This window comes from Artibeus jamaicensis, unplaced genomic scaffold (genome assembly GCF_021234435.1).
Source record: "Artibeus jamaicensis isolate MK-2021 breed Jamaican fruit bat unplaced genomic scaffold, CSHL_Jam_final contig_233, whole genome shotgun sequence".
Taxonomy (NCBI): domain Eukaryota; kingdom Metazoa; phylum Chordata; class Mammalia; order Chiroptera; family Phyllostomidae; genus Artibeus; species Artibeus jamaicensis.
Genome location: NW_026521486.1, coordinates 51,256,420 through 51,269,731, shown reverse-complemented (window position 1 = coordinate 51,269,731; position 13,312 = coordinate 51,256,420). Strand labels below are relative to the sequence as shown.

General features: G+C 50.2%; 1 protein-coding gene across 1 annotated transcript; it reads left to right on the top strand.

Moving 5' to 3' along the window:
* The first annotated feature begins 412 nt into the window (after positions 1-412).
* Positions 413-12,145, top strand: KRT79 (keratin 79). The gene is made up of 9 exons (XM_037135262.2): positions 413-889; positions 2,819-3,039; positions 4,065-4,125; positions 4,249-4,344; positions 9,441-9,605; positions 9,809-9,934; positions 10,567-10,787; positions 11,407-11,441; positions 11,714-12,145. The coding sequence occupies exons 1-9, from the start codon at positions 413-415 to the stop codon at positions 11,917-11,919; spliced, it is 1,608 nt and encodes a 535-aa protein (XP_036991157.2). The 3' UTR covers positions 11,920-12,145.
* Positions 12,146-13,312: the final 1,167 nt, after the last annotated feature.

The following is a 13,312-nucleotide window of genomic DNA, read 5'->3' as shown; positions in this document are numbered from 1 at the left end:
TCCATAGAACAGAGCCCCCATTGATGGTGGCTACCAGGGCTGGGTGGGAGGAGACTGATCCAGCCACTGGTGGTGGAGGTGGCTGTGGGAGCCCGTATCATCCTGTTCCAAGGCAGGAGAGCCCCGGGGGAGAAGGTGGCATCCTGCCCCAGACACTCTCTGTTCAGCCTCAGCTCTGGAGCACAGGTGATAACTGGGAGCAGCCTCTCCCTCCTGTTGAGTGAGAAGGGACTCTCCACACCCCCCAGCCCACAGGGCCCCTCCCTCTCTCTCCTCCGGGCAATGGGGCAGGAGTGTCTGTGGAGGTGGGGAGCCAGCCCAGTTGGGAAAAGATAAAAAGCCCATTAGGGGCCTAGTAGCTTACTGTGCTCCCTCCCAGCTCTTAGCCGGTGTGCCAGCCCCTCTGACAGCCATGAGGTCCTCTGTGTCTCGGCGGACATACTCCACCAAAGGGGGCTTTAGCTCCAACTCCGCCAGTGGAGGGGGTGGGTCCAGGGCCCACACCAGCTTCAGCTCTGTGACGATGTCCCGGAGCAGTGGCAGTAGTGGTGGGGCATACCGTGGCCCTGGCATGGGCAGCTTTGGCAGTCGGAGCCTGTATAACTTGGGGGGCAGCAAGAGCATCTCTGTCAGTGTGGCTGGAGGGGCCTCCTCAGGGCGGGCCCTAGGAGGCTTCGGCCATGGCAGCGGGGCCTACATGGGCTTGGGGGCTGGAAGGCAGACGTTCGGGCCTGTCTGTCCTCCTGGAGGCATCCAGGAGGTCACTGTCAACCAGAGCTTGCTGACCCCTCTCAATGTGGAGATCGACCCTGAGATCCAGCGGGTGCGAACCCAGGAGCGGGAGCAGATCAAGACCCTCAACAACAAGTTTGCTTCCTTCATCGACAAGGTGGGCCCAGGCGGAAGCAGGCAGGGAGGGGCCCTGGAATAGAAGCAGGGCCTATAAGAGGGGGTGGTCTGGGTAGAGGCTGTTGTAGCCCATGTGCCCTTTTGGATGGGGGGTAGGGGTTGATGGATGACTTTGGAGCTCTGCTGGCCTGAGCCTGGGATGCCCAGGTGTGGATGGGTGGAGACAATCTTCAGGTCTTTACTGTAGCTACTCAGGTGAATCCTGGGCCTATTCATGGGGCCCGTTGGCCAAGCCCACCCAGACCATGCTGCAGCCTTGCCTGTGGTCAGCATTAACGTCATTACCCAGCAGCCTTAGCTCACAATTACATAGCAGATTGTCCTCATTGCTGCTCTTAGCAGGGTGGCCCTTACTGCCTTTTGTCATTTGACAGCTGGGAAGTGGGCTCAAGTGCTAAATTACCCAAGGAACCCTGCCTGTCCCCTATACTCTCAGTCTTGGTGGCAGCCTCAGGACAAAACTGTGACCAGACACAGTGGAGAAGGGGTTGTCCTAGAGGAAGTTTCTTTTTTGCTTCTCCTATTTCTTCTTGCTGTTCCAGCCAAGAAGCTCAGTTTGGGGTGGACAATGAGGAGGATGGTCACTGGGTCACCATGACCTGGGGGCTGGAGTTTGATCTGTCCCAGGTTGGGAGCGTCTTGACTCCCTCTCTGGCATCCAGGAGGACTGGGGAGGCTTGTGTACTGTTCTCTGGCAGTTCCAGGGCCATTTTGGTGGCCTCATCTATCTCCACCCTGAGCCCCCAGGACCATGATGGGGGAAATCCTGGTGGATGAAAGTACCTTGGTTCAGTGATCTGTGGGTTCCCAAAGGATATCCACATCCTCTTTCTCATGTGATACACACGGTGTCCCATGAGGAGTGACAATAGGTAACATTGTGCCTATTTTTTAAGAAGAGAGAACTGGGTTTAGAGAAGTCATGTGATTTGCCCAGGGTCATACAGGTACTTGGAGGCAGAGGTGGGCTGGGACCCTGGGTCATGGACCTCAGGGTGGTTGGCACTAAGAGGGTTTATCATGGCACATGGCAGGTGCAGGTGCTGCATGGTGCCCCTGGGCCACGTGGCTGTGGGCCCGGGGTGCAGTGGGCGTGGGGCCTGGAGAGTCTGGCTGGCAAAGGGTGAAGCAAGCCATCCCGCCCACCCTCCTCACCTTCTCTCCTACTGACTTCTGGTTCTTCTGTGGCACTGTCCCAGAGGTTAAACAAGCAAAACCCTCTCCCAGGCTCTCAGAATCATGGCTGGGAGCCGGGGTCTGAAAGGTTGCCGGGGACTGGTGTCTGGGAACCCTGACCGGGCAGAGAACCCCAGCGGCTTGCTCAACCCTTGCCATGAGCCCCTTCATGAGTCTTTAGAGATAGAGCTGGGCATCAGTCTTTTAAAAAAAACTTCAAAAAGTCAGATTTTCAGAAAAGTTGCAAGAATAGTACAGTATACATCCGTGTACCCTCACCTACATTCACCAGTTTTAAAAACTTTGTCACATTTGTCTTCTCTGTGTGTGTGTGTATAATCACAAATATATACGTGTGTAGTTGTATATACATACATCCACACTTTAACAGTTGATTTTGATGTAGAATTAGGGTTTAGAAACACTGATCCAGTCCAGTTCACTTGGGACAAATGAGAAAGGGAAACCCAGAGAGACTCGACAGTCACTAACTAGTAAATGACTAAACTGAAGCTTTTATGTTCATTAACTCTTTAGAGTCCTTGTCATCAGATGAGACTGTCTTTTCCAGCAAAGATTGTTCCCTCAGGAACTCCTCCCTTCAGCAAGGCGCAGGCCTGCACTGCCCCTGTGATGTCCTCGTCATGGATGGATGGTGGCGATGGGCCCCATTCTTGGTGCCACCTGGGGGAGGGGGTGGTGCCAGCCCACCACCCTTCTTGCTCTGGCTCAGGTGCGTTTCCTGGAGCAGCAGAATAAGGTGTTGGAGACCAAGTGGGCGCTACTGCAGGAGCAGGGCCAGAACTCAGGCACCACCAGGAACAACCTGGAGCCCCTGTTTGAGACCTACATGGGCAGCCTGCGCAGGCAGCTGGACAACCTCCAGGGCGAACGAGGGAGGCTGGACTCAGAGCTGAGGAACATGCAGGATCTTGTCGAAGACTTCAAGAACAAGTGAGGAGGGCTGGGCAGGCCCGGGCTATGTGAGGACGGGGTGGGGCATCGTGGAAATCTCCCCAGAGAGGGCCACCTCATTTGCAGGGTCCTGGGACCCACCTGGGCATGCACAAAGCCACTTTCTTCAGGTACTTGGGCACTGGACCCATCATACTCATCAATAATTTTGAAAGCTCTTTCTTCTAAGGTGGGGAGAATAGTGTGGGGAACTTACAAGTTCCCACCACCCTGCTCTAATAATGATCAGCTTGGTCAACTTGTTTCATCTGTAACCCCACTCACCTTCCCTCCTCCCTCACTGCCTTAAATCAAACCCCAGCCACCATGCAGTTTAATTCACAGGAATTTTCCTGGATATGTCCATACAGCTCATCTGCATAACTTGACTTAGCAAGCATAAACACATTGCCATAATCACACGTAAAATTTTTAAAGCTGTAATTCCTCAATATCATCATATAGTCAGTTTGGAGTTTCCAATGGTCTCATTAGTGTAATAAATTTTAAAAATCCGATTTGTTGAATCGAGATCCAAATAAGGATCACATATTATGATTAGTTGATAAATGTACTTATAATTTTAAGGCATAATTTTCATAACTTTTCTAGCAAATTGACATGAGCACTTTCTAAACCTTCAAGTCTGAGCAGAAGCCATTGGAGAGAAGTTAGTTGTTTGAAATGCCATCCTGTTGTTGAAAGTGGAGGCAAGGGTTAACCACTGTTGACGCATAGCCACCTGTTCCTATAAAGCCTCTAAGGGCTCTGATCCAAAGAGATGGCTACTCTTGACTGCCATGGTATTGCACAACTCTGTCTCCATTTCCTCAGAAAAGATAGGGAGGAACATTTAAAGACTGCACCCTGAGTTTCTTCACTGGTTGGCTGCATTACAGCACTGCTTCCCAAAGGTGTCCTTGTCCAATACAGGCCCCATGAGGGCTCCCTTAAAGCCAAGAGGGTCCAGTGCCTTAAGAGGCATAACTTGACTGAGCCTGGCCCCAATCTTCCCTGTGTGACAGGTATGAAGATGAAATCAACAAGCGCACTGCTGCCGAGAACGAGTTTGTGGTGCTCAAGAAGGTGAGCAGGGTGACAGGAAGCAGGGCAGGTGGTCCTGAGGCTGCTGGAGTGCTGGGCTGGCTCTGAGAGAGGTGAGGGCCCTGGGGGCTGAGCCACCTGCCCTGCTCTTTCCCTCACTCCCAGGATGTGGATGCTGCGTACATGGGCCGAACGGATCTGCATGGCAAAGTGGGCACCTTGACAGAGGAACTCGACTTCCTGAATCATCTCTATGAAATGGTGAGATGGCCAGTGGACAAGGTCGTGACATACAGCTTTGGGGATTCCCACAGAGGTCTGATCTGTGTTCACCAGTGCAATGATTTGATAGAAGATAAACCTGGACTTTTAATTAATACTAGCTCCCATTAAGTGTAAATTAAGTTAAATGCTTAAATAGACCAGGCACTGGGCTAAGCTCTCAGCAACTCCGTAATATAAGTACTTTTGTCTCCATTGTATAGTCAGGGACACTGAGGCTGAGAGCAATTTGGTCATGGTCACATAGCTAGTTAAAGGCAGTGCTGGAGTTAAAATCTCATTCTTGAACTTCGAACTCTGATTCTTGCTACTGTGTTCCATTGCATTTCCCTTTTTGCCCAGTTTGTAATGGAGCAAGGGTTGGAGGGGCACAGATGGGCAGAGCTGAGATGGGGACTGAGATTCCAGGCTGGAGCAGGAGGTGAAGTGTGAGTAGTGGGCAGATCAAAGAATCTGGGAGGGGTCTCAGGAAACAAAGGTGCTCCGAAGACGTGAGTGAGAAGGTTGAATTTAACATGCATTGATCCTAGAATCTTAGACTCTATGAACAGGTAGGGACCTCAGGGTAAGCCTTTCACTCAGTTCCAAACCCTTTTCATAATCTCCACGATGGACAAGTCATGTAGAGTCTACTTGAATACTTCTGTTTTTTTTTGGCCTGGGCGGGGGAGGCAGATATTTCCACTGTCGAGCAAATTTATTAGAAAGTTTGACTTGACTCTTCTTCCCATGGCTTCTGCTCTTGACTGACCCTGATTCTGTCCTCTGGGCTGCACATATCCAATTACCTTCCATGTGACATATGTCTTTCATATGACAACCCTTTAGAGGTCAGGATGATTAAGGGATTGAAATCTGTGTTATGTGAAGAGTTTAGGAAACAGGGTTGTGAGCCCAGAATTCAGAACATAGAGGGGTGGGGAGGGAGGTTACAGGTACAGATTTCTCTTCATGCAGCCTAGTATTGTTTTTAGAAACCTACGTGTTGTTTTTAGAAACCATTTCACCGTTTGTTCCTTAAAACCCCCCTGAATTTTTTCACATGAATGTTTTCAAGTGAGACAGGCCTCCACTATCCTCCAACTTCCTGTATGTAGAAATTGAATTTTTGAAACTGAATGCAGGAGCTAATGATTCCCCCTCTTCTCGTGGAACGTTATTGAGGTTTCACCCCATTGTTGTAGGCCACTGTGGGCACTTTGAAACTGGATTTTCCTCTCCATATATTGGAGTTGCCCAATTGGGTAATTGGATATATTAGTGATGCATCTACTTTGGGTTATCTGCAGACTCGATAAATTTTTAGTTTAGTTCTTTGGCAATGTGTCAGTGTAAGTCATCAGTACACACATTAGGGCTGACAGGGCGAGAATGGTGCCTTCCCATCAGGCTGACCTCACACCACCAACCAGTAATTCACGGTTTCAACGGCCCAGCTACTTTAAAATCCAGTTAATCATATCATCATTTGGCCCATATTTTTCTGTCTTATTTTTAAGAATGCCAGAAAAAAAAGCATTTCCAAAGAGAGAGAAGAAATATGCCTCTCTCTACCACCCCTGCCCCCGCTGCCCCACAGGAAAGAAAAGGCCGGGTGAAACAGTGTCTATGGTGGTCCCGTAGTGACTTAGTGACTTAGCCACAGCGGGTAATCCATCTGGTTCGACTTTTCCTTAGGGAAGTATTGCTGGTGCTGAGCCTCTCACACACACTTTATAATTCATACCAGAGGTTCATAAGTGATGGACATCAAGTTTAACTGGGAGAAGTCAAAATGTCTCACCTTTGAATACGAGGGCATTTGCTGTGTCTGGGGTTCTGGTTTCTGGAATCTGTCCTACTCTCCGTAGTTCTCAAGGATCACTGGTACACTCGCCCTCTTAGCAATCTCCCTGTTCTCCTAGGATACCCTCCTCTGGCCAGGACCCTGGCAATTCCCAAGGCCAAGGCCCCTCGTACTCTCTGCATCCGTCTTGGGTGTCCATTTCTTCTATACCACCCTGCCTTTTCCTGTTTAATGGCTGTTACTTTTGACAGAAAAGAACAAATAACATAGCTGTTGAGTTGTTGGCTTTGTCTGGACCTCGTGCCTCTCTTGTCATTCTCCATGGAGCTAACAGCACCGGTCCACTGGCTGTGACATTTTCCTGGCTCATCTTTGGCCATGTTCTCTGTTCAACGTCTCTACGTGATCGTTCTGGATGGAGCTTGTTGGAGGGTATCTTGTGGCCTCATGCTGATCTTAGATGCCTTCCAGTTTCTTCCTTACTGGATTATTGATGGTCATTCATTGTTTAAGACTTCCTCATTTCCTTTCTCAGGTTCTTATCTCTTTCAGGTCAATGGTTCCTAATCCCCTGTTCTCTGAATGTGTAGCCATCGGCTTTTCTGCTCTCTAAGGCATACATCTGGCATACCTAACATTCTTTCCTTTGCTGTTCCTTCTCCATTTGACACATATTTACTGAATACTTCCCATAGGGCAACAGAAGGACAAAGTCCCTGTCTTTGATAGGTCTGGGTTATCACGTGATGAGAGTCATCACAGGGACAGGGACACAGTGCATGGAGCAAGCCGTGGCTGACCCTTCTTGGGTGAGGGGACTGGGGAAGTTTCAGAGGAGATGGCATTTGAGTTAGATTTTGAAGGAAGGGTGGGACTTCTAAAGGAGGATCAGGGGAGCTCCCAGTCAGGGCCCCAACCAAAGGTCATGGTGTGTTCGAGGAGCAGCAGGTGGGCCAGACACTGAGTGTGTTGGAGATTAAGGTGAAGAGGTGAAGAGGGAAGGTGAGCTAGGGACCAAGCCAGGGTCACTTCCTATCAAAGTTCATTACTTCTCTGCACCTCCTTAGGGGGTCAGAATGGAAGCCAGAGCTGTCATTCCCATTCTGCCTTGTGGGCGAATCAACTGCCTTTGTCACTGTAGCACTTGGTGATGGATTTCACAGTCTGGTTTTGGTTAAGCCAGATCTTAAGGAAATCTGGAGGTCCAACCAGCAATTCCTGGCATGCTTTACGGGGCAGAAAAGGAGGCTCTCGGCCTTCCTCTGGCTTGGGGGGGCCCTGTGGGGTCCAGCCCCTGTTCTAGTGCCCTCACTACAGCTTCATCTTGCTCGGATGCTCCCCACCTGCTCCTCCCTTCAGCATCCCTGGTGTCTAAAGATGCACAGGCATTTTAATCCACGAAGCTCCTTCCTCTCCACTTGCATCGGCTGTTTCTCTGGAAAACCTGACCTCTCTGTCCCCTGGTTCTAACAAGACCATCCTCATCCACTCTTGGTGGTACCCAGTGGATAGTTTTTGCCTCCTTGTCTTAAAAATTCTAAGTTGATTTTCCTCAGGACCACACTCTGACATGGGACTGTAGAGGGTCCCTGAGGTGGGGAGGGTGAGGGGCTGATCCTGCAAATGATGCCAGCAATGTTGTCATTGTGGGGAGGAAGACAACTGTGATAAGGTGATGTCATCTGTGGTAAATGTGCCTTGTGGGCATCCTGACTGACCTTCGGAGAACTCTGGGCAAATAATACATTTTACAGAGCACTCACCGTGGGCCATTATGGGTCTGAATCCTCACAACAGTTTCGCGAGGAAGGCGTTGTATCATGTCCATTGTACAGAGGAGGGGACTGAGGCTTCGTGAGGCTTGGCTACAACCCTGGTCACACAGCTAGTGAATGTTAGGCTGGGGACTTGATTTTGTCTCTCACCAGAGCTCATGTCTTTTCACTAAAACCATAAACATTTCAGTGACTGGATTTCTATTCCTATCCTCCCAATCCATGCCATCTTTTAAAAGGTAATTTTAAAAGATGCATTCTAAATCTAAATCTATGTCATTATGGATATCAGTCTTAGCTTGGGTAGCTCTCTCTTTATTTCCGTCCATCTTTACTTTAGCGCATGTCATCTCAGCTCTGGTGGCAGACTGCCTAGGTTCGAGACTCTCTTATTAGTTTTTGATTTTGGGCAAGTTGCTCTTCGTGCCATCAGAAATGAATCAGTGCCTGACAAGTACCCAACGCAGGCCTGACAACAGGAATTGTTTACTAAGTAAGAACTATTATCATTCTGTCTTTGTTTATTATAATCCCGGTGGCTTCGATGAAGGGCCAATGTGTGCGAAAAGATGGAGGCAACACCAGACTATGTTGGAAGGTGTTGATTTTTAGAGGGAAGATGCTCTCCCCGTTGGGACTCACTCAGGAGCACTGAGTGGATGAGGGATTTGATCAGAGCTGGAGTTTGGAGCAAGGAGGAGCAAGGGAGAGACAGGCAGCCCACCTGGGGGCCAACACAGTGATGACCTAGCGGTAAAGCTGGTCTCAAAGCCAGAACACGGGAGCCAAATCTGCCCTTCATGTTGTCTTTAAATACCTGTTTACAGTGACAGCTATTAGTCCTCGGAATACAGGGAGGGCCCAGGAACATCACACTGGTCTATAAATGCCTATGTAACCTAGAGGAAACCACTTGGGCTTTGTCACTGAAATGAGTGGTTCTAGTCTGGACCCCATTCAGAGTGAATGACCTTGGACCTGGTGAAGTTGGATGTGTCACTTCTCCAAGTCTCTTTCCTTACAGTCAGGACCACTACAAATGGTGGTGCAGGTTGTTAACTGGCTGAATGGATAGTGGGGTTTGAATCAGGCTCATGCTCAGCTTCCCAGGTGCTGGTATGGGAGAACCTGCCCATAGGGGACCATTTTCCCAATTTACACAAATGCACCCTGTGGGCCACTTCAGGTCCTGCATGCCTAAGAAGGTGTTCTGTGATGAAAGGAACTAGTGGATGTTCTGGTTTGGGGCGTGGTACCAAATTGAGTACAGTAAGTATACATTCCCTTTCCCTTCCTTTAATATTTGGAGGTCTGAGAATCCACAAAGAAATGCTGTTTATTAAAGTAGGAACCCATTTCACAGCTGAAGAGACTGAGGTCTTTCTTACCGTTGCAGCTCCTTCCAGGGTGTAGCCTGAAGAAGAGCACAGGCCTCCGGATGCCACCTGAATCTCTATCTTTCATCCTTTGGCTGCTTCCTGAGGGCCTGGTGGCAGCTATTTCTGTTTCTGCAGGAGCTGAGCCAAGTGCAGACCCATGTGTCTGACACCAATGTCATCCTCTCCATGGACAATAACCGCAAACTCGATCTGGACAGCATCATTGCCGAGGTCAAGGCCCAGTATGAGCTGATTGCCCAGAGAAGCAGGGCTGAGGCTGAGGCCTGGTACCAGACCAAGGTGAGAAGAATGACTGGCTTGGGTATCGGAGCTGGGACGAGACGTTTCCCAACTGTGAGAGGCCTGGGCTCCTTGCAGGCCTGGGGCTGGACACACTGAGCTTACAAAGGGACCTCCAGCTGTGAGGGTGCATTTGGGGGCCAGTGGTTACCCCTGTGGGCCTGGAACTTATGACAACTCACTGCCACTTTTTGGGCTTCTAGTATGAGGAGCTACAGGTGACAGCTGGGAAGCATGGGGACAATCTGCGTGACACCAAGAATGAGATTGCTGAACTCACCCGCACTGTCCAGAGGCTGCAGGGTGAGGTGGATGCAGCCAAGAAGCAGGTGAACCTCTGGTTGGAGGCCCAGGTGTTGGTGGAGATGGTGGTGGGGTGCTCTCACTGTCATTCTAAGGGGTGATATCTGCTCTTCTCCTGGTGGACAGGACATACTCAAGTGCTGGGCCATCAAGATCATCATGCTTCTTTCACAGGAGAAGAAACTGAGGCCCAGAGAAAGAAAGGGATTGTCCAAGATCATATAGCATATTAGTGGTAGGGTGCGGGGGATGACCTCCTCTAAGGAGATTGATCCCATTTCTAGGAGGTCAGAGCAGAGGATAAGGGTCCAAGGGTCCAGGTCATGTAGGGTATGGCTGAAAAGTGTGGACTCATCCCCAGATCAGAATGAAGTGCTGGTTATTGGTGAGGTTGTATTACTTATTTTATTTCCTTTGAGGGACTAGGCTGAGCTGCAGCAACGGAGATGAAGATTAGACTTCAGTAAGGACTTCCCCACTGGTGCTACATGATCCTTCTTGTGTAACAGCATCTCCTCTTTCAGATGAATATTTATGATTTCCTTTTCTCCCAGTTGGTTGTGGTAGTGGCAGGTAGGGGATGGTGATGCCCGGCTTAAGGGCAGAGAGATAGGTGTATCTCGGAGGGTGTTCTCAGTACCTCTTATCCTCTGGGCAGTGCCAGCAGCTACAGGCTGCCATTGCAGATGCAGAGCAGCGTGGGGATCTGGCATTAAAGGATGCTCAGAAGAAGCTTGGGGACCTGGATGCAGCCCTGCTCCAGGCCAAAGAGGACCTGGCTCGGCTGCTGCGTGACTACCAGGCTCTAATGAATGTCAAGCTGGCCCTGGACGTGGAGATCGCCACCTACAAGAAGCTGCTGGAGAGCGAGGAGAGCAGGTGGGGGGGCCCTGCTGCCTGATTTTGAGGGCTTCCCAGCTCTGCCCTAGGGGAAGAGTCTGTGTAGTTGGCTCTGGTGTTGGAGGCAGAGGGGTAAGGGAGGAACCAGGGAGCTGGGCTCTTACCTCCTTGCCTGAGGGAGACTTACACCTGTGTTTACTGCCTCTGCTGTGCATCTCCTTCGTTGGCACAAGCCTCGATAATCCTCATGGTGGTTGGTAGGCCAAGAGGAGGGAGGCTGCTTCTTCCAACACCAGATTCATCATCTTCTGCCCTTGGGGAAAGCAGGAGATGTAGAGAAAGTCACTTTAGCTAGAAACTGGGCAGCCGTGTTTTGGCATGAGCTTTGTTTCCCTCCCTCAGCAGGGGTGCTGCCCACAGCCTGTGTGAGGACAGAAGGGAGGGTGGGGTGGTGTGGCCTGCAGCGGCTCTTCTCTGCTCTGGCTGGAAGGGCCCCCAGATGCAGCGTGGCCACAAGTGCGTTCTTGTGTCTCCTGGTCTTGGTTCTTAAGAGCTGACCAAGTGAATTGGTCCACTGTAAAGGCAGAGAGGAAGAGGGAGTTTTTGCTCAGGCTCCTGGAACCACTGACCCCTTTCCTGGCCTTTCTGTTTCTCCCAGGATGTCTGGAGAATGCCCCAGTGCTGTCAGCATTTGTGAGTATTTTGTTGCCTTGCCCTGGGCTGGGCCCCTATCCTCTGCTCAGTCCACTCAATTTGCCTTTGGCCAAAAGCACACATTCCCTCCATTTGGGCCCTTGGAAAGAGGTTCAGAGGGTCCCCAGAGAATGAGCTCTCTGTCCTGACCTCTCCATCCATATCCTATGGCTCCACTGCCTGATTTTGTTCCTGCCCCTCACTGATTCTGAGACTCCCCCACCCTCTCTCAGTATGGCTTCCTGCTCATAGCCACATTCTTTGCTTTGCAGCGGTGACTGGCAACTCTACCACTGTGTGTGGAGGCGGCACAGCCGGCTTTGGGGGTGGCATGTGCCTGGGCGGAAGTGGGGGTGCCAGTAAGGGTGGCTTCAGCACCAATGTGGGCTTCGGCACTGTCAAGGGTGGACCCATTTCTGGGGGCACCTCCATCCTGCGGAAGACCACCACAGTCAAGACATCCAGCCGGAGGTACTAGCTGCTGAGCCTTGCAAGCTGGGGCCCTCATAGCCTCCCCCCACCCCACTTCCCCACCTCTGCTGCCTTCCCCACCCAGGGAGCAGGAACAGCCCCAGGACCACAGATCTGGTGTATTTGCATGCCAGACTCTTTGCATGCAATCTACATTTTGGGAAGGGCTCAACTCCACTCAGCTTTCTCCTTGGTTCTGTGATGGGGATGAGAGGGGAAGTTAAGGCCACCAGCTTGAGTGATGTGTTTGGGGGATTTGGGGTGACTATTTCACTACTGAGAAGAGGTTGGATTTCCCAGGATATCTTGGCTTCCCACACCTCTGGTCTGAGCTCAGGGCAGACTAGGGGAGGAGGAAGGGAAGCCAGGAGTGGTCCCCAAATGCCCTTCAACCTCACCAATCTCCCAATAGGCCCACCCACTCCTTGAATCTACCCACAGCCCCCTCCGCTGTTCGTATCTGTGATGTGTCTCAATAAATGGTAACTGCAGCTAGCTGTCTGTCTGTGGCTCCATCTGCCCTGCCTGGGGAATGGAAATTGTCAACTGATTAACTCCCTGATGGTTGAGGCAGCAACAACCACAAGCTCACCATGCTCCAATCATCATGCTGAAAGCACACTAGCTCAGTAATGTTACTACTCTTGGACTTGGCTCATGCTCTTTCCTACAGAGCCTCATAGAAGGCTGGGGGGAGGGGATATGTAAGTTGCTCAAAGCAAAATCCAGGTATTAGGTACTGAACAGCTGCCTATCACCTAGCCCATCCCCCGATGCTATTGAGTCCTCCGATAACTCTGTGGGGCAGGCAGCATGATTGTTCAGGAGAGATCTTGGGTTTCAGAACTAGGCAGACTCGGGTTTAAATCCCAGCTTTGCCACTTGCTAGCAGTGTGACCTTGGGTTAGATACTTAACCTCTCTAAGTGCCAGTTTTCTCCTTTGCAAAAGCAGAGTGTGATAACATGTGTGAAGCATCCAGCTTATGAGGGCCTTGTGAAGCATTGCTTTCCTTCACCTTCCTTCTCCTGGCGTTCTGGTTTCTCAGCTCATCCTGGAGTCCGATTTCTCTCTCAGCCTTCTTACCCAGTCATCCATAAACATTCACACTTTTCTGTCAACAGAAGAATACACAATCTTCTCAAGGGAACATGGAACATTTTCTATGACAGATCACATATTATGCCATAGAACAAGTCTCAGCAAATTTAAGAAGACTGACATACTATATATCTTTGCTGACCAGGATAGTACAAAATTAGAAATCAATAATAAGAGGGAAACCAGAAAATTCACGAAGGCATGGAAATTAAATAACACTCTATTGAACAACAATGTATCAGAAAAAATTAAAAGAAAAATAAGAGTTTCTTGAGACAAATGAAAATGAAAATACACACA